The 17,935-nt window shown below is 47.0% G+C and overlaps 1 protein-coding gene across 2 annotated transcripts in view; it reads left to right on the top strand.

Moving 5' to 3' along the window:
• The first annotated feature begins 7,875 nt into the window (after window positions 1-7,875).
• The window catches only part of CHRND (cholinergic receptor nicotinic delta subunit), a 29,002-nt gene continuing 18,942 nt past the window's right edge, over window positions 7,876-17,935 (top strand). The window contains exons 1-5 of one of the 2 annotated variants that reach the window (XM_061637528.1): window positions 7,876-8,032; window positions 12,078-12,223; window positions 14,873-14,917; window positions 16,244-16,353; window positions 16,914-17,069. In XM_061637528.1, coding sequence (XP_061493512.1) covers window positions 7,981-8,032; window positions 12,078-12,223; window positions 14,873-14,917; window positions 16,244-16,353; window positions 16,914-17,069 — 509 coding nt within the window. In that variant the 5' untranslated portion in view covers window positions 7,876-7,980. Of the gene's footprint in view, window positions 8,033-8,143; window positions 8,300-12,077; window positions 12,224-14,872; window positions 14,918-16,243; window positions 16,354-16,913; window positions 17,070-17,935 lie in introns of those variants that run through there. The other variant, XM_061637529.1, reaches the window with a different exon arrangement.

Here is a 17,935-nt window from a genome sequence, read left to right as displayed (position 1 = left end):
AGCTGGGAGAAGTTGATCTGACCCAGCTTTGCCCACCTGGATACTCAGTGCAACACCAGCACAGGCTGCAGGGGCAGGGGGAGGGGTTGCTGTGGTCTACAGAACTTCCATCTCTGTCACCAGGAAGCCACTCTGTCTTGGAGCTGGCTGTGAGGGCCTGCACCTGGTGTCGGGCCAAGGAGACAGTAAACTAGGGTTGCTGCTGGTATACCATCTACCCTGCTGCCCGGCAGCTTCTCTGACTGAGCTAGCGGAGGCCATCTCGGCTGTGGATTGGAAGAGCCTAGAACAATAGTCCTGGGTAGGGTTGCCAGGTCGGAACCATCCAAAAACCTGAGAAAATGGGGGCGGGCCCTAGTGACGTCATGGGGCGGGCCCTAGTGACATCATGGGGCGGGCCCTAGTGATGTCATTAAACATGATACATTGTATCAACTACAGTTGCTTGGAGCATACCATTCCAAAAAAAATTCTCTGATTGGAGATTAAAATAGAAATCTTACCTAAAATAGGGTGTTCCTAGGTCCATCTGAAGTGACAAGGTCATTCTTTCTCACAAGCTTAGGGTGATGCAAAATGGAAATGGACTGCCTTCAAGTTGATCCCAAATAGGGTCTTCATGGTAAGCAGTATTCAGACAGAGGTGGTTTACTATTGCCTTCCTCTGAGTCTGAGAGGCAGTGACTGGCCCAAGGTCACCCAGTGAGCTTCATGGCTGTGTGGAGATTCAAACCCTGGTCTGCCAGGTCACAGTTCAACACCTTTAGGGAACATTTAATCTAGCTTACTTGCTTCTGGCAAGAAGGGTTTACGTGCCCTCAGGCCAGGCCATTATTGGAAGAAAGGAGTTTAGTGTTGCAGAGATGTTAGATGGGAGCACAGATGGATGCCCCTGAAGGCAGCAACTGTAAACATGCTTATTAAGGAACTAAGCCCCATAGAACTCAATAGGACTTACTTCTGAGTAGATATGGTTGCAGCCATGTTAAACAAATTAAACCAGAACTATCACTAGAAGCTAAAATGATGAAACTGAGGTTATCATACTTTGGGCACATCATGAGAAGACGTGATTCACTAGAAAAAACAACAATGCTGGGAAAAACAGAAGGGAGTAGAAAAAGAGGAAGACCAAACAAGAGACGGATTGATTCCATAAAGGAAGCCACAGACCTGAACTTACAAGATCTGAACAGGGTGGTTCATGACAGATGCTCTTGGAGGTCGCTGGTTCATAGGGTCACCGTAAGTCGTAATCGACTTGAAGGCACATAACAACGCCTTCTTGCCTGCACTATCTAAAAGTAACGTTTGTAGGGATGAGAGAGCTGTTTTATGGCACCAACTATCCCAAATAAAAGGCACAATTCAAACCATGTCTGCTGCTACATAAATGCTTTAATCTGCTAGCCCATAAGAGACTCCCATGAAAGCACTATAGTCCAGGAGGCCTCCACCTTAGAAAGTGCCCCCACTACATTCCAGATCAGTTCCAGCCTTGGGAGGGGACAACTATATTAATAGGTTGCTCATTGCTATTGTTGAGTGGCAGATGCCTACACAAAAGGCATCAATGTGCCAATTTTACAGTAGCATTAAGTTACTACAAACAAATAATGCACCAGGACTGCACACTGCACCCATGTTACTGCTCCCCATATTGGTGTCTCCAATAATCCCTTTAGCTGTTTAGAAGGCAGGTGGGTGTTCTCACTTGTAATCTGCATTTCAGAAGATCATTAGATCCAGAAGTGTAAGCTCCGAATCTTGCATTAAGATCCACAGACTACAAAAAAAAATTCATTCATTCTATACCACGATTCAATCCACAGCCTAATCAATTTGGACAGATACTGAGATGGAAGGGGTATTTAAAAGCCTAAGTCTGTGGGAAAATTCTGCTAACGTCTGTATGCTGTAGTCCTTTGATCCAAATACTCTTTTAGTGCCATGGATATTAACTGAACTTGGTAAGCAAGTTACAGCATGAAGTCTTTTCCCCTGCAAGAATGAGATTTTGTAGGAGGGGAGAAAAAATGACAGGAATTAAGAGATTTCGAGGGGCATGAAAAAAACTGTCATCTCCTACTGTGGCCAGGCTTATCTGTAAGAAAAAGAGGTAAAAAACCAGAATGCTGAAAAGATATTTATTGTTCTGTACAAAGGTACTATTAAAAATATATTGGAAAAGTATTTGCAAAATTCTTTTTTTTGAAAAGTAATTGCAAAAGCTAGAAATTATATTACAAGATGCTCTTAGAAGCTCAAAGCCCAACGCGTTTCAGCGTGAGCTTATTAAGTTAAAATCAGTACAATGTCCAATACATTTTTACCTTCATTTACCATAGCAGGGGAACTGGCTCTGAGGCTGCCAGGCCTCCGGAAAGGAGCAGCGTGGCGCCGATGGGCAGGAGCGGCCGCGATGGGGCTGAGGAGTCTGTGCGTGCGGTCGTTCCGAATCCAGTTGGGGGAAGAAGGACCGGTTTGAGGCCGGGTCGTTTGTAGGCCGTCGCATAGAGGGAGAGAGAGAGAGAGAGGGAGAGAGAGATTTGTCTTGAGTCTGCTGTATTTAGTGAATTTATTATTATTATTTATTATTTCAATTTATATACCGCCCTTAGCAGAATAGTTCTCAGGGCGGTGAACAAACAAGATAAAATACAATATATCATAGTAAAAAATCACAAAAACATGTACAAACAAACAACAGAAAGCACAACAAAAACGAAATACAACACAAATTAAGGATACATGTTAAAAGTAGAAAGATTAAGAAAATTAAAAGATTAAAATGCCTGGGAGCATAAAAAGGTCTTTACCTGGCGCCGGAAAGATAGAAGTGTAGGCGCCAGGCGTACCTCTTCGGGGAGGCTGTTCCACAACTCAGGGGCCACCACAGAAAAGGCCCTAGATCTAGTAACCACCCTCCGGGCTTCCCGATGAGCTGGTACCCGGAGGAGGGCCTTAGATTCTGAACGAAGTGAACGGGTAGGTTCATAGCGAGAGAGGCGTTCCACAAGGTATTGAGGTCCCACGCCGTGTAAGGCTTTATAGGTCAAAACCAGCACCTTGAATCTCGCCCGGAAGCAAATAGGGAGCCAGTGCAGACGCGCCAGAATAGGTGTTATATGCGAAGACCGACTGGTCCTCGTCAATAGTCTGGCAGCCGCGTTCTGCACCAGCTGAAGCTTCCGAACTGTCTTCAAGGGCAGCCCTACGTAGAGCGCATTACAGTAATCCAATCTTGAAGTTACCAGAGCATGAACAACGGAGGCGAGGTCGTCCCTGTCCAGATAGGGGCGTAGTTGGGCTACCAGACGAAGATGGTAAAATGCATTCCGTGCCACCGAGGCCACTTGGGCCTCGAGAGACAAGGAAGAATTGAAAAGAACCCCCAAACTACGTACCTGTTCTTTCAGGGGGAGTGTAACCCCATCCAGAACAGGGTGAACATCCACCATCTGAGCAGGGAAGGCGTTCACCAGCAGTGTCTCCGTCTTGTCTGGATTGAGTCTCAGTTTATTAGCTCTCATCCAGTCCATTATCGCGGTCAGGCAACGGTTCAGCACATCAACAGACTCACCTGAAGAAGATGAAAAGGAGAAATAGAGCTGCGTGTCATCAGCATATTGATGGCAACGCACTCCAAAACTCCTGATGACCGCACCCAGCGGCTGCATGTAGATGTTGAAAAGCATGGGGGACAAGACCGACCCCTGAGGGACTCCACAATGGAGAGTCCATGGTGTCGAGTGATGTTCCCCAAGCACTACCTTCTGGTGACGGTCCGCGAAGTAGGAGCGGAACCACTGCCAAGCAGTGCCCCCGACACCCAACTCCGCGAGTCTCCCCAAAAGGATACCATGGTCGATGGTATCAAACGCCGCTGAGAGATCAAGGAGAATCAACAGAGTCACACTCCCCCTGTCCCTCTCCCGACAAAGGTCATCATACAGGGCGACCAAGGCTGTTTCGGTGCCAAAACCGGGCCTAAAACCGGATTGAAACCGATCTAGATAATCGGTTTCATCCAAGAGCGCCTGGAGCTGGCCGGCAACCACCCGCTCCAAAACCTTGCCCAAAAAAGGGACATTCGCCACCGGTCTATAGTTGTTCAAGTTATCTGGGTCCAAGGAGGGTTTCTTTAAAAGAGGTCTCACTACTGCCTCCTTGAGGCTACCAGGGACTACTCCCTCCCTCAAGGAGGCATTAACCACTTCCTTGGCCCAACCGGTGGTCCCAGCCCTGCTAGCTGTCACTAGCCAAGATGGGCAAGGATCCAGAACAGACGTGGTTGCCCGAACCATTCCAAGCACCTTGTCCACTTCCTCGAGCTGCACCAACTGAAACTCATCCAATAATGAAGGACAAGGCCGTGCTCCGGACACTTCAATGGATTCATCTGTCGCAACATCGGAGTCAAGATCCCTGCGGATACATGTGATCTTATCTTGAAAGTGTCCAGCAATTTCGTTGCAGCGGGCTTCCGATGTTATGTCACTGTAAACAGATACATAGAGATATTCCCCAAATACTAGTCAGAAGGGGGAACATGCAAGTTCGCTTATTCCAACAGCACCCTTCAGAGGGTTTGGAGTACAACCCCGATTGGTCAGCATGTATGCAGGGCACCAGGTTGGGGAAGGCTGGCTTAGAGTGAACAGTCATCTCTTAATAAGACACAGCGCAATGCCATTCCCGTAGCACAGTGTGCTAGGTGTTAAAACAACAGCCAAGACATTTTCTTGACTCTAATGCAGGGTGAGTGAGCCTCGGGCCCAGGGGCTAATGATGGCCCTCCAGAACCTCTTTAACTGGCGCTTGGGACTCACCTTGGCCACGTGCTCTGCCCAGGCACCATCTCTCACAAGCCCGGCTCTGCCCCCTCCTTAAGTGCTTCCCACTTCTGGGATGTGGCTTCATATACTGCGATGATGCCTCTTGCTTGCTTTGACGGAGGATGGAAAGATGTGTTTGTGGGTAGGGTGTGTAGCAACATCGGCTGCCTCCGACCAAGATAGACTCTTTGTCCATTTAGCTTCGTATTGTCTCCGCTGGCTGGCAGCAGCCCTCCAGGATTTCAGATGGGGGACATCCCAGCCCTGCAAGCAAGACAGTTGCTCTATGACTGGGCTATGGCCCTCCAGACTCTTACCTTTGTACAGTAGGTTGGGATGGAAGGATCTGTCAACGTCTTGTTTTTCCAATCTTAATTTCAAGTCGCCACATGTCTGCAGCAACTTGTGATTTTTTTTTTAAATCCTCATGAAAAGTTTCCAGCATTTCAGTGTGAATGTCTCCTAAAAAAACACATTTTTGCAGGCACTTTTGACCAATATACTCATTTTTGCAAGCCATTTCTCATAACATAATGTGTTTTTGCGTGTTACCTTCGCTCATATATTCATTTTTATACACACATTTCACCAACACATGCATTTTTCTAACCATTGTTTGGTTGGTGGACTTCGTTGCAAAATTTGGTTCGGTGCGGATTTCAAAGGATGGCTGTGGTTTGGTTCTCATGTTGTTTTAGAAATTGTGAATCTGATAAAATTGGCTTTAAATGCAAACCAAACCAAATTTCGCACCCATCTTTAACAGACGAGCCCAGCCACAAAGCAGCCACAGCCATTCTTCTTTTGCCGTTGGCGCCGCCCACCTCCGGCATGTGCCCATGAAGAAATGCAGCCCGCTTGACTGCAAACGGTCCCCCGCCCTTGATCGAGTGGGTGAAGCCAGAGCCGTGATTTCCTAGTTATCCAGGCATGGCCTTCTTTGTCTGGCTTGGCTCCAAGGCAGCAGCTGTGCGGTCACATATACCTGCTGCCCAAAGGATTGTTTCCACTGGGACAGGAAGCCACTGTCAGGGGAGCTTTGATAGATGAAGCAGGCCGGGCAACATGCCACATGGGGCGGGTGACGCTAATGCAGACAGACAGCAGCTGCTCAGCATGACAGTAAAGCCTATCCACTTGGAGCCTGCAATGCCGGCAGCAGTGACCCGGCTGTCACCCTCAAGAGCTGCATTTCAAAGCCAGGCAGGCCCTCGCTTGCTTAATCCCAAAGCAGTAGAGCAGTCTAGATAGCAGATTGTCAGGGTTTGGGGCCCATTCACAGAAGCGCTCTCTTCAGCAAAATTGTGACCCCAGAATTTCAGGTTGCCAGCTTCCCTGAGAGATTTCAGAGTATGGTTGCATTCACCCCATCCATTTATTCCACCATTATTCCACTTTAAACAGCCCTGTCTTCCCCCAAAGAATCCTGGGAACACTAGTCGGTAAGGGTGTCGAGAATTGTTAAGAGACTCCTAGTCCCCTCACAGAAGTACAGTTGTCAGAAAGGTTTAACAGCCAGTTCGTGTTTTCCGAGAACTCTGGGAATTGCAGCTCTCTGGAGAATAGGGGTCTCCTAACAACTCTCAGCACCCTTCACCAACTACACTTCCCAGGATTCTGTGGGGGAAAGCCATGACTGTTTAAAGTGGAATAATAGTGGAATCAATGCATGGCGTGAATGTGGCCTACATAGGAATACAGATCCGGGATAAATTTGATTCAGTTTTACATTTAAAGGAGGCCCTACCTAATTCTCACTGAAATGCAGCCATCTTATGAAATTCATTCTCCTCTGAATTTTGCAGCTCAGTTCTCCAGCCAAGGAATGTGTATAAGAATGCATAATACTGTTGGAGGCAGTGAATGCCTCTGAATACCAGCTGCAGGAAATGGCAGGTGTGGAGAGGAGGGCTGTTGCATTCAGGTCCCACTTGCGGGCTTCTCATAAGCCTCTCCTTATGCAGGGATGGACGAATCTGTCAGTTTTGTTTTCTCATTTTTCTTAGGCTGTGCCCACACTAGTTGCCTACAGCAAAGCGTTTCCATTGGCCATCCCTGGAGGGCCAAAGGGTTGATCTGCCCATCAGTTGCAAAATCTGTTTGAAGCGAATGGAAATAAAGGTACTCAGGCTGGTCCCGCCAGCTTTTACAATAAAAAGAGGTGGGGTTTGATCAGCATCATGTGCCCCCTTTTTCAGAAAGAAGAGGCACTGGAACCAACAGAACAGCAAGTGTGCCTTCAATCCAGTTCTCCGCGTTTCCACAGCAATGTTCATTTTTAAAAAGAGAATCCTCACAAGTATTTGTCAATATTTCAGTGAACGTCTCCTAAATGAATTTTTGCATGCAGTTTTGATTAATCTACACGTTTTTGCAAAGCGATTTTCCATAATATAATACGTACGTTTTGATGCACACTTTGCCCTAACACATGCAGCTCTGTACACATTGTTTGGTTGGAAAACTGCAACGTGAAATTTGGAGAAGTGTGGATTTTGAAGGACGGTTGTGTTTCGGTTCACACATGGGTTTGAAAAGTGTGAATTAGCTAGTTACTCATCAACATGCAAACAAAATTGAATTTCCCCGCTATCACCAGCAGGAATGTATTAACTTTGGCTTTTTGCTTACGTTTTCTGATTGAGCAGTATTGTGACCTTCTGTGCAGATAAGGAACGGAACTCTAGTAACCAACTTCGGCATTGTCTGCAGACACACATTTGTGCCATTGCTGGCATCCCTGCCCTACCTGCCACCCCACTGTCATGTCACAGCACAAGAACCATGAAGAGCCTTGGTGTGCTGTTGAGAGGCCAGGTCATGATGCTTTGCCCCACAGGACCCCCCTGTTACGGCTGCCAGTGTGGAGCAATTCAAGTCCTGTCAACTCATTTACCCAGAACAAAACTTCCTTCTTGACCCAGAGGGGGAAGGAAGGTGTCAGATTGCTACCTTCTTCTGGGTCTGGCTGCTATTTTCTCTCCTCCTACCCCCCCCCTGCCGCCTCTCAGCTGCTACTGTCCATCCGCATTCCCAAATCACGGTCTCAGCTTGGACTTCCGTCCGCTTTGGAAAACGCACCGCCAAGGCATTTGGAGGGGGAGTTGGGCACAGACACCGCACAGGCGACCGGGTCGCCAATATGGACAGGCTGATGTGGACGCTTGTTCTGCTCTGGGCCTTCGTCCTCCCAGGTAAGGATGCAGATAATCTGCCCCGGGGCCTGCAAGCATGGCCCTAGCGGGAGAACCCCCAGGAGGTGCTCTCTTTGGAAGTGGGTTTCCAAAGCTAGCAAACGGTCAGCTTCCAGGAAGAGGTCCTGGGATTCAAGCCATTGGCAACCATGTGGGGGAAGGGGGAAGGTCCCACCCTCGATGAACCATCAGCCTCAGATTCCCAGCTTTCTTTTCTCTTTTTAAAGAAGAGAGTGTAAGCTTCTAGCACTTCTACGGAGAGAAAAGGTACAGTCACTATTCTCAATTTTTCTAGTAAGAAATCATTAGCTCCTCCCTTTCCGTGTTTTACTCCCTCTCCCCTTCTGGAAAATTTCCTGTAGATGCTCATGGTTCATCAAGGCTACTGGGGAAGGTGTATTCTCAAACCCAGAAGCTTCTTCACCAGATGGCAGAGACAGGGATGGGCTTTGGACACTCTGCATTTGCTCAGGGGAACTCTTTTCTTGTTCCTTTCCATGTTCTGGAATAGAGTTCAAGCACTGAAGGAGGGGGGAAAGAGGCTGTGGGATTGAAGCTATCTTGGCTCAAATTAAGCCTTTGGAGGGGAGGAGCCAGAGGTTTGTAGAAGAGCACCATGTTTTGCATCAGAAAGAACCAGCTGGGATCTCTGTTTAAAAGGTAGAAGGTAATGGAAAGGAATCTACCTGAGACACCCCCCCCCCCCCGAGACCTGCTGTCCAGAGTAGGCAACACTAGGCTAGGACAGACAAGTAGCCCCACCTGGCATAAGGCACCCTCTTCTGTTCCATGATTTTCTGTGTGTGTGTGTGTGTGTGTGTGTCTATATGTGTACAGCAGCCTTCCCCAATCAGGTACCCTCCAGATGTTTTAGATTACGACTTTCATCAGCCTCCAGCCAGCAGTCGATTAGGCATTCTTGCCCAAGAAACCCACTTTCCCCACAAAAGTCAAAAAACTTTTTGTGATAAGGAAAATGCACCGGAAGGCGTGAGAGAGCATTTGCTTTGATGAAATGTCATCTAACCTCCCGTCCTGCAAACAAACTAGAATAAATGCTTAATAGAACAGTGGACTCCGTATAACCTCCCTGCAAAATCTGTGCAACCAAATCAGGATGAATGCTCAATAAACAGGCACGTTGGAAGTGACCTAATAATTCCATCTTTAGAAGAAGTACATCATGTACGTACAAAAGATAGGACCTTTTCTGTGGTGGTGCCCTGACTGTGAAATGCCTCCCGACTCCGAGGAAGGCATGCCTGACACTGACACTGTAAACCTTTTTATTTGCCAAAGCCTTTTGAGTTATATGTTTAGTTGGCTTTATTTCTCTTCATTGTATTCTTCTGTTGATTTGTGTTGCAATGTTTTTGAAATTTTAAATTTCTCTGTCTACTGCCCTGAAATCCATTTTTGAATGAAGAGTGGTTTATACATTTTTAAAGAAATAAAACAAAATAGCTAGTTTCTGGGAGAAGCAGCATTTGGGAAGAGGATATATTGAGGGGTGGGGAGTGCATGAAACCTGGGTTTGTGGAAGTGTAACCACTGCCTGTGAGGGTCCTGTAACTTGCAAGCAGTTAAAACTGAACAAATTTTCTTTAGATGGAATCATAACTATATGAAACAATACAGCAACTGCCCACAAAGAGCTCCATTCAAGAGTAGTTAATCTAACATGGGCAATGCAATAGCTACTGAGTCCAAAGAAGAAAATTAGGCAATTATTTCTTGCAAACGCTGTAGTCAGCCAGTTCAAGCTTTCCTTTTACCCAAGGTACTGAATACTTCAGATACTTCAGAGCTGCTTCTTCGCAAACAGTTTTAGTCTCAAAGCGACAGGACAATCACAGCAGATGGCGAACTTATAATGTGCAGCTCGAAGGACATAGTGTTGCAATTGTGTTCAAGGTTCAGTCGCAATCACAACACAGTCGTAACAAATAACATCAGACATACAAGATCTGATTGTCCATCCCCTTGCTAATTAGCCATGGCCTCAGTGAAAGCATTTGGCAACTGAAGAGCCCACTGGATCAGGCCAGTGACTCATTTAGTCCAGCATCCCATGGGAAGCCCACCAGCAAGACCCGAGTGCAAGAGCACTCTCCCTTCCTGTGGTTTCTAGCAACTAATATTTGGGAACATACTGCCTCTGACTATGGAGGCAGAGCATAGCCATCATGGCTAGTTACCACTGATAGCCATATCCTCCATGAATTTGTCTGATACTATTTTAAAGCCATCCAATCTGGTGGCCATCACTGCCTCTTGTGGGTGGGAGTTCCATAGCTTAATCTTGCACTGTGTGCAGAAGTACTTCCTTTTGTCTGTCCTGAATCTCCCAGCATTCAGCTTCATTGAATGGCCACGAGTTCTAGTCTTATGAGAGAGGGAGGAAAACTTTTCTCCATCCACTTTCTCCATGCCATGCATCATTTTATAGACTTCTATCGTGTCACCTCTGACTTGCCTTTTTTCTAAACTAAAAAGCCCCAAATGCTGCAACCTTTCCTCGTAACGTGGCAACCTTCCCCATAGGGGAGTGGCTCCACCCCCTGATCATTTGGGTTGTCCTTTTCTGAACCTGCTTTACAATATCCTTTTTGAAGTGAGGTAACCAGAACTGTACACAGTATTCCAAATGCGGTTACACCATAGATTTGTATAACTGCATTATGATATTGGCAGTTTTATTTTCAATACCTTTCCTAATGATCCCTAGCATGGATTTTGCCTTTTTCATAGCTAACCTACCTCACAAGGTTGTTGTGAGGCTAAAACAGGAAGAGGAGAACCATGTACACCACCTTGAGCTCCTTGGGGAAAGGTGGGATTAAATGTAAGAAATAAATAACAAATAGTTCAAGGGAGGCTGGGCTGTATTTAAGGGGAAGGTAAACAGTTTATTTGCTGTGCCTGAATCAAATATAACAGTCCCTGAAATTAGAGACATCTGGATTAGTTCTTGATGACAAACATGAACATGGGCAAAGGAGATCAGGCCCTTTGCATCTTTGAATTTGGGTGTTATCAAAGAATAAGAGAATCGTAGAGTTGGAAGGGGCCTATAAGGCCATCGAGTCCAACCCCCTGCTCAATGCAGGAATCCAACTTAAAGCATCCCCGACAAGTGGCTGTCCAGCTGCCTCTTGAAGGCCTCCAGTATTGAAGAGCCTACCACCACCCTAGGTCATTGGTTCCATTGTCGTATGGCTCTAACAGTTAGGAAGTTTTTCCTGATGTTCATCCAAAATCTGGCTTCCTATAACTTGAGTCCATTATTCTGTGTCCTGCACTCTGGGATGACCGAGAAGATATCCTGGCTCTCTTCTGTGTGACAACCTTTTGGGTACTTTAAGAATGCTACCATATCAACTGTCCCTGCTCAAACTCCATCTTCTACAAGACTTATTAAAGGTCCTGGTGCCCAGATGCTGGCTGTCCTCCATCGCAACTGGCCACGCTATTGATGTGACCATCCTTGGATAATTTTACAGGCACTCCTGTAATAGTTGCATAGACCATCCTCTCCCAAGCAGGGCCCCTTCAGATCAGTGTTTCTCAAAACGTACCTCCCCTGGGAGGGCATATGAAGATCTTGAGGGGGGCATGTTTCCAAAAATATGTATAATTCAAGTAAACTTTGATTTTTTTTAAAAAAAATATAACTACCTTCATTTTTGTATGTTTAAGCCCACATTTTTATTTGTAATTAAAAGTCACATTATTTCAGTCCTTTTGAAAATGAAAACAAAATAGTTAGGGGAGCCAGGTTTGAAGGAGGTGTGGGGTTTTTATGTCAGCTGAAAGACAGCATCCTTTTTTAAAAGGTGAGAAACAATGCTCCAGATGTTTTGGACTACAACTCCCATCAGCCCCAGCCTGTGCCAGCTGGGGCTGATGGGAGTTGTGGTCCAAAACATCTGGAGAGCCCCTGCTTAGGGAAGGCGATGAGATGGATCAAGTCTCTCTGCAGCTTCCAGAGATAAGCTTCCACAAAGAGCCTAGCTCAGCCACTTTTCTCTCTGTGCCCCTCCAGGTGCCCTGGGTGTGAACATGGAAGAGCCCCTCATCAGGTACCTTTTCGATGAAAAAGGCTACAACAAGAACCTGCGGCCTGTGGCATCCAAGGATGACAGCATCTCCGTCTACCTGGCGCTGACCCTCTCTAATCTTGTCTCCCTGGTGAGCTCATCTACAGGCCATCAGGATTAATCAGCGACCACCAGTCACTGGGTCATTGGAGGGGTAGTCCTCTCCAAGCTTCTTCATGGGTGGAGAAAATCTGGGACATTTGCACCAAACCAAGCCCACCAGCTGACAGAATTTGTGATGCCATCTGATGGGTGGAAGGGCAGGGTTAAATCTTGCATTTCCCCGTAGGGAGAAGAGGCATGCAGCCCAAAGCAGCAGGATTTGACCCCTGCTTGCCGGCTGAGGAAAGAGGGTTAAATCATGCTCAGCTCAGCAGGGTTCGCTTCAGGAAGGGGTTGGCATTGGAATCCCTTGCTAAAGCGAAGGAAAACCATTCGTTCCTTACAAGGTGCTTTGCAGTCCCAGCTTCAGGACTTCAAAGTACCTTCCACCTGACACCATTATGACATCAGGTGATTGGCAGTTGGCATCATCCATCATCAAATTTGGCCCATGAGGTTGATCTCGATAAGGATCTACCAATGGAGCCTGTTCTTATGTACATAACAGCCTTGCTAGAGCAGACGAAAAGGACTTCCTAGTCTAGCATCCTGTTTACAGTGGCCAACAAGATGCCTTTGGGAAGCCTGAAGGCTGGGTAACGCAACAGCCCCCCCCATCTTTAATTCAGAGGTACACTGCTTCTGAATATGGAAGCTCTATCTCACTGTTAAGGCTAATAGCTGTTGATAGACCTAAACATCTCCATGATTTTGTCCAGGCTCTGCTTTCAAACCAGCTAAGCTAATGCTTGTCACCTGTAACTGCATCCGACAGTGCAGATCCTGCACTGAGCAGCGCGTTAAGACTGAATGACCTCCAGGGTCCCTTCCAATTCTATGATTCCATGAACTGCAGCAACAAACTCCATCTAGTGATTATGTGTGGCTTCAAGAAGTGTTGTCTGTCCTGAATCTACAGCCATGCCAAAGTGCATTAGCTTCATAAAACATCAGGAAGTGCCTTGCAAATCAGGCCAATGCCCATCTTTAGATCAACATTCCTGCATCCAACACTAACCAGCCAGAGGCTACTGGGAACCTTGCAAGCAGGCACCTAGACAGCAAACTTTGTTTCTCTGTTGTTGTTCCTAGCACCTGGTATCCCACCTCAACAGAGTTGCCAGCTTTTGAAGCAGCCCCCTTAACTGAGCCCTTTTACAGGACCTTGATCTGTAATGATTGGCAGGTGATGAATATTTATCTGCATGCCGCAAGCAGAGCTTGGAAAAGTTACTTTTTTGAACTACAGTTCCCATCAGCCCCAGCCAGCATGGCCACTGGATTGGGCTGATGGGAGTTGTAGTTCAAAAAAGTAACTTTTCCAAGCTCTGGCTGCAAGAAGCTTCTCCTGTTAGTCCCTGAGCATCAAGCCACTGCTGAAGGCACCAGTGCAGGCCAGTCTGTTCCTGTTATTTTTAGCCAGTTAGCAATCCTGTCTTGCACTTTGAGGTTCATGGCTACTGACTTTCAGTAGATCCACCCCATGTGAATTTCTCTAATGCTTACTTAAAAAAAAAAAAAAGGAATCTTAAGGTAGCAACCAACTCGCTTCTTGCAGCAATGAGTTCCATAAGTTAGCTGTGTGCTGTGCCACCCTTTCAGCTGGACCTGAGGGGAAAGCACCAGGCTTGACCCCATCCCCCCACAAGGCCATGCTTCCCCCTAAATGTGGGCAGGCGCAGCATTTTTTTCCCTGTGTGGCAAAACTGCACTTGCCAGCATTTTCTTTTCTGTGCAACTATTAAAGCATTTGTTGCTTATAGCTATAGGGCGGGAAACACGTGCTGTAACATATCCTCGCCTGGATAGGCTTGGGTTAGAATTTGGATGGGTGACCACATGTGAGTGCTGTCTGCTGTAGATTCGTTACCACCATTTGCTGGAGGGCCACGGCTGAGTCGCAGACAGTAACATAGTGGCAAATTGAGAAATGCAGCGTTCCTCCCCGCCCTGTTTGCTATTGGATTGAGAATGAGATCCTGGTTAATGCCTTCTCCCACAACAGACGTCCCTAAGAGCCAATCAGCATGAAAAGGGAGTTAGTTATTGAGAAGAGTCTTCTCAGAGGCTGTTTCACCTCCTTTCCCTCTGATTGGTTCCAATAATCAGGAATGTACAAGGAAGCATGTTAGAAGACTCTTCTCAGTGGCTAACACACTTCCCTTTCATGCTGATTGGCTCTTAGGATGCTAAAGACATAGGGACCCTAATGAGACCCTGCTTCCAAAAAAGTAAGGGGTCTAAGACCCCCCCCCCAAGACCCTGGATGTCTACACCCCTGGTTGCAGATCATTTGCTTTCCATGCCGAAGGGGTCTGGTTCAGTCTCTGGCTTGTCCAGGTAGGGTTGGGAATGTTCCTAGGCTGCTGGCAGGCAGTACAGACAATACCAAGCTAGACGGGCTGGTGGTCTCACGTGGTAAACTGCAGTTTCCCCATGTGCCTCTTCTCCTCCCCTCCTTTCAAACCTGGACGCCCTGATTCCCAAACATCAACATCCTCAATAACAAAATGGACATCCCTCATTCCTGCAAATCGTGCTCCCATGGGAAATAATGCATGTGCCGTGCTGTTTCTCAAGTCCTCCTCATTTGTGAGGTCCTGGGTCTGATAATCCGTTCTTATGTGTTTTGCTACAGAAGGAGGCTGATGAAACTCTCACCACCAGCGTCTGGATTGAGCATGTAAGTATAAAATGCATCTTCCAGCCTCTTGGGTAGCTAAGGTGGTTCATGGCTGTACCCCTTGACCTGACCCAAATCCCAGCTTTGCAGCAAGCCATGCTGGGATTGCTTTTATTGTTGCAATTTCCTTATGGTGTGCGCCGCTGGGTTGTATTTTTTTTACAAAAGTGCGGTTTATAAATATATCAACAAAAGAAGTAAATGGCTACTCTCACTTTGAAAATCGAAATGGCGGCAGTTAGGAAGGGACAATTCTGTAAAATTTTGGCTTCTCTTGTTTTTCCAGTTTGCACCACTGTTTGCCACATTTCAGCATCAGCTTCCAATTAAAAAAAAAAGTCCCATGTGCTGCTTGTGCTAAAATGATTCCTCGCCCTCTTAAGTCTCTGGACAATCTCCATGTGGGTGTGGCTGTGGGTTCTGATCAGAATGCACAAAGGGGGAAATGGCAGGCATTCTATGAGCTATGTCAGAGACTTGTTTCAGATTGACATGCTAAACACTGACCTATTAGTAGCCAAAATGGGTGCTGTTGCCTAGTGGTTGGAGTGTGTGTCACTTTCCTTCAGACAAAGCCCTGTCTTGCAGGTTGCAGACAGTTCTGAACAGTATATATTCATGATTACCTGGACTTTTTCTGAGGGATGGTCCAGCTATGTATTAATTTGATCTCCTGATTTGTAATGTACTGTATATGGTACTTGTTTTATGGATGTAATTTTATGCTGAGTTTCCACTGTTCACCACCATGAATTATTTTTTGTAAATAATAATAATTTGAATTTATTACCTACTCCTCACCCTCAGGTCCCAGGGTGGGTTACAACAATTTAAAATACATAATTAAAGAAACCAGTTAGAAACAGCCTAGAATCACATCACAAAACAAAAGAAATAGGATGGGTCCTAAAAATACACTGGACTGCGAAAAAGACGAATAATTGGGTGTTAGAACAAATTAAACCAGCACTATCACTAGAAGCTAAAATGATGAAATTGAGGTTATCCTACTTTGGACACATAATGAGAAGACATGATTCATTAGAAAAGATAATAATGCTGTGGAAAACAGAAGGGAGTAGAAAAAGAGGAAGGCCAAACAAGAGATAGATTGATTCCATAGAGGAAGCCACAGACCTGAACTTACAAGATCTGAACAGGGTGGTTTATATGCTCTTGGAGGTCGCTGATTCATAGGGCCGCCATAAGTCGTAATCGACTTGAAGGCACATAACAACAACAAATCATCTCAGGTGCCAATGGCTAGGGCAACGAGGTGTGTCTTCAGCATTCGCTGAAAACTGATACCCGCAAAAATACCCACAGGGTTGGACAGATTGCCGGCTGAAGTGGAACGAGACGGAATTTGGTGGCATCTCGATCATCCGCCTCCCACCGGACATGCTCTGGCTGCCTCAAATTGTCCTGGAGAACAAGTGAGCATCAGCTGGCGTCCTGCTAGGGTTGCCAACTGTTTGATGGGGGCATGCTCCTCCGCCTTTCACAGCAGTTGGCTCTGCAGAACATTAGCAGGTTACCATGTTTACCTCCATGCTGTGAAAAGCTGGCTCTTTGCTGCATCTCTGTCTAGAGGGGCAAACAGGAGATGAGTTCTCTCTCTAGGGGTGGGTGGGTGCAGACTGGGGATGTAGCACAACTAACTTCATACCATTGGAGAAGGGCCATAGCTCAGTGGCAGAGTATCTGCTTTGCATAGAGGAGGACCCAGGTTCAGTCCCCGGCATCTCTGGGTAGGACTGGGAGATGCTCCCTGTCTGAAACCCTGGGGAGCTGCTGCCAGTCAGTGTAGACATTACTGAGCCAGATGGACCAATGGGTCTGACTCGGTATAAGTCAACTTCATATAATTCTATTTTCTGACTTCCTGGAGACCTGCCTTGTCATAGCCAAAAGGATGAGATTCTCTGGGCTGAACGAATGACAGCTTAGAAGAAGGATTCTCTCCTCAGCAATGTGACTTTCTCTCCCTTCCTAGCAACGATGGCATATTTCAGATCACCTACAGTGCCAACGTATTGCTCAACTCCAGCGGCTACGTGTACTGGCTGCCGCCAGCCATCTTCAGCAGCGCCTGCCCCATCAATGTCAACTTCTTCCCATTTGACTGGCAGAACTGCACCTTGAAGTTCAAGTGAGGAGCTGCCAGCATTTCAGCTGGGTTCTTTGGCATGTGCTTGTGCAATTGTCCCCTGGAAAGAATGGCATTTTTTTCTTATCACCAGCGCCAGTGACGGCACCAAAGGGCGGCTAAATTGGGCCCTGGCCAAGGTCCCCTGTGGCACACAGAGGGCCCTGAAAGGCCCCTCCTTAGTGGGAGGGTGGCACTCCTTTGCCATGATTTGTAGCAGCGTCGGATCCTGCAGCCTAAACCTGCCGCAGATCACAGAGGGAGCTTCCATGTATCGTTTCCCCAATACAGACAATGTGGGCTTCAATGAGCCCACACACACACCCTACCTACCTCTCCCATCACTGTGAATGCCGTGCTTGCTGTGAGCGCATGCCTGCCATCAACCAAGGTGGCGGTGGGGGTGTCAGCCCCTTAGGGAAGCACATCATTCACACAACATGAGAGGTAGGTGGGGTGTGGGGGTGGGCTTAGTAGCCTTGCACCACTTGTACGGGGGGGGTTGGGCAATGGCACCACAGGCCTGAGGCAGGCTGGTGCCCAAGGGCCCAGTCATGCCTAGCGCCAACCCTGACCAGTACCTCTGTTGGGTTTCTAGCAGAGCCATACATAGGCTAAGTCGAAAGATAACAGTTGCTCTCTTGACTGTTTCTTCTGTTGGCTGATTGGGGCTGGGCTGGCTCTACCATTGGGGAAAATGAGACAATGACTTTTAAGTTCCCCAGGAGGCTCTTTGAGATGTTTCGGATCCTCCAAGGTGCAGTGGGGGTCCCAGCATGGGGATCCAAGAAAGAACAGCCTAGTTTGGCTCTAAGCCTTTTTCATCCCAGGGACCACATTCTCTCATGGGTAACCGTCCAGGGGCCGCA

This window comes from Rhineura floridana, chromosome 7 (assembly GCF_030035675.1).
Source record: "Rhineura floridana isolate rRhiFlo1 chromosome 7, rRhiFlo1.hap2, whole genome shotgun sequence".
In the NCBI taxonomy this organism is placed as follows: domain Eukaryota; kingdom Metazoa; phylum Chordata; class Lepidosauria; order Squamata; family Rhineuridae; genus Rhineura; species Rhineura floridana.
This window is presented reverse-complemented; position numbering and strand designations above follow the sequence as displayed.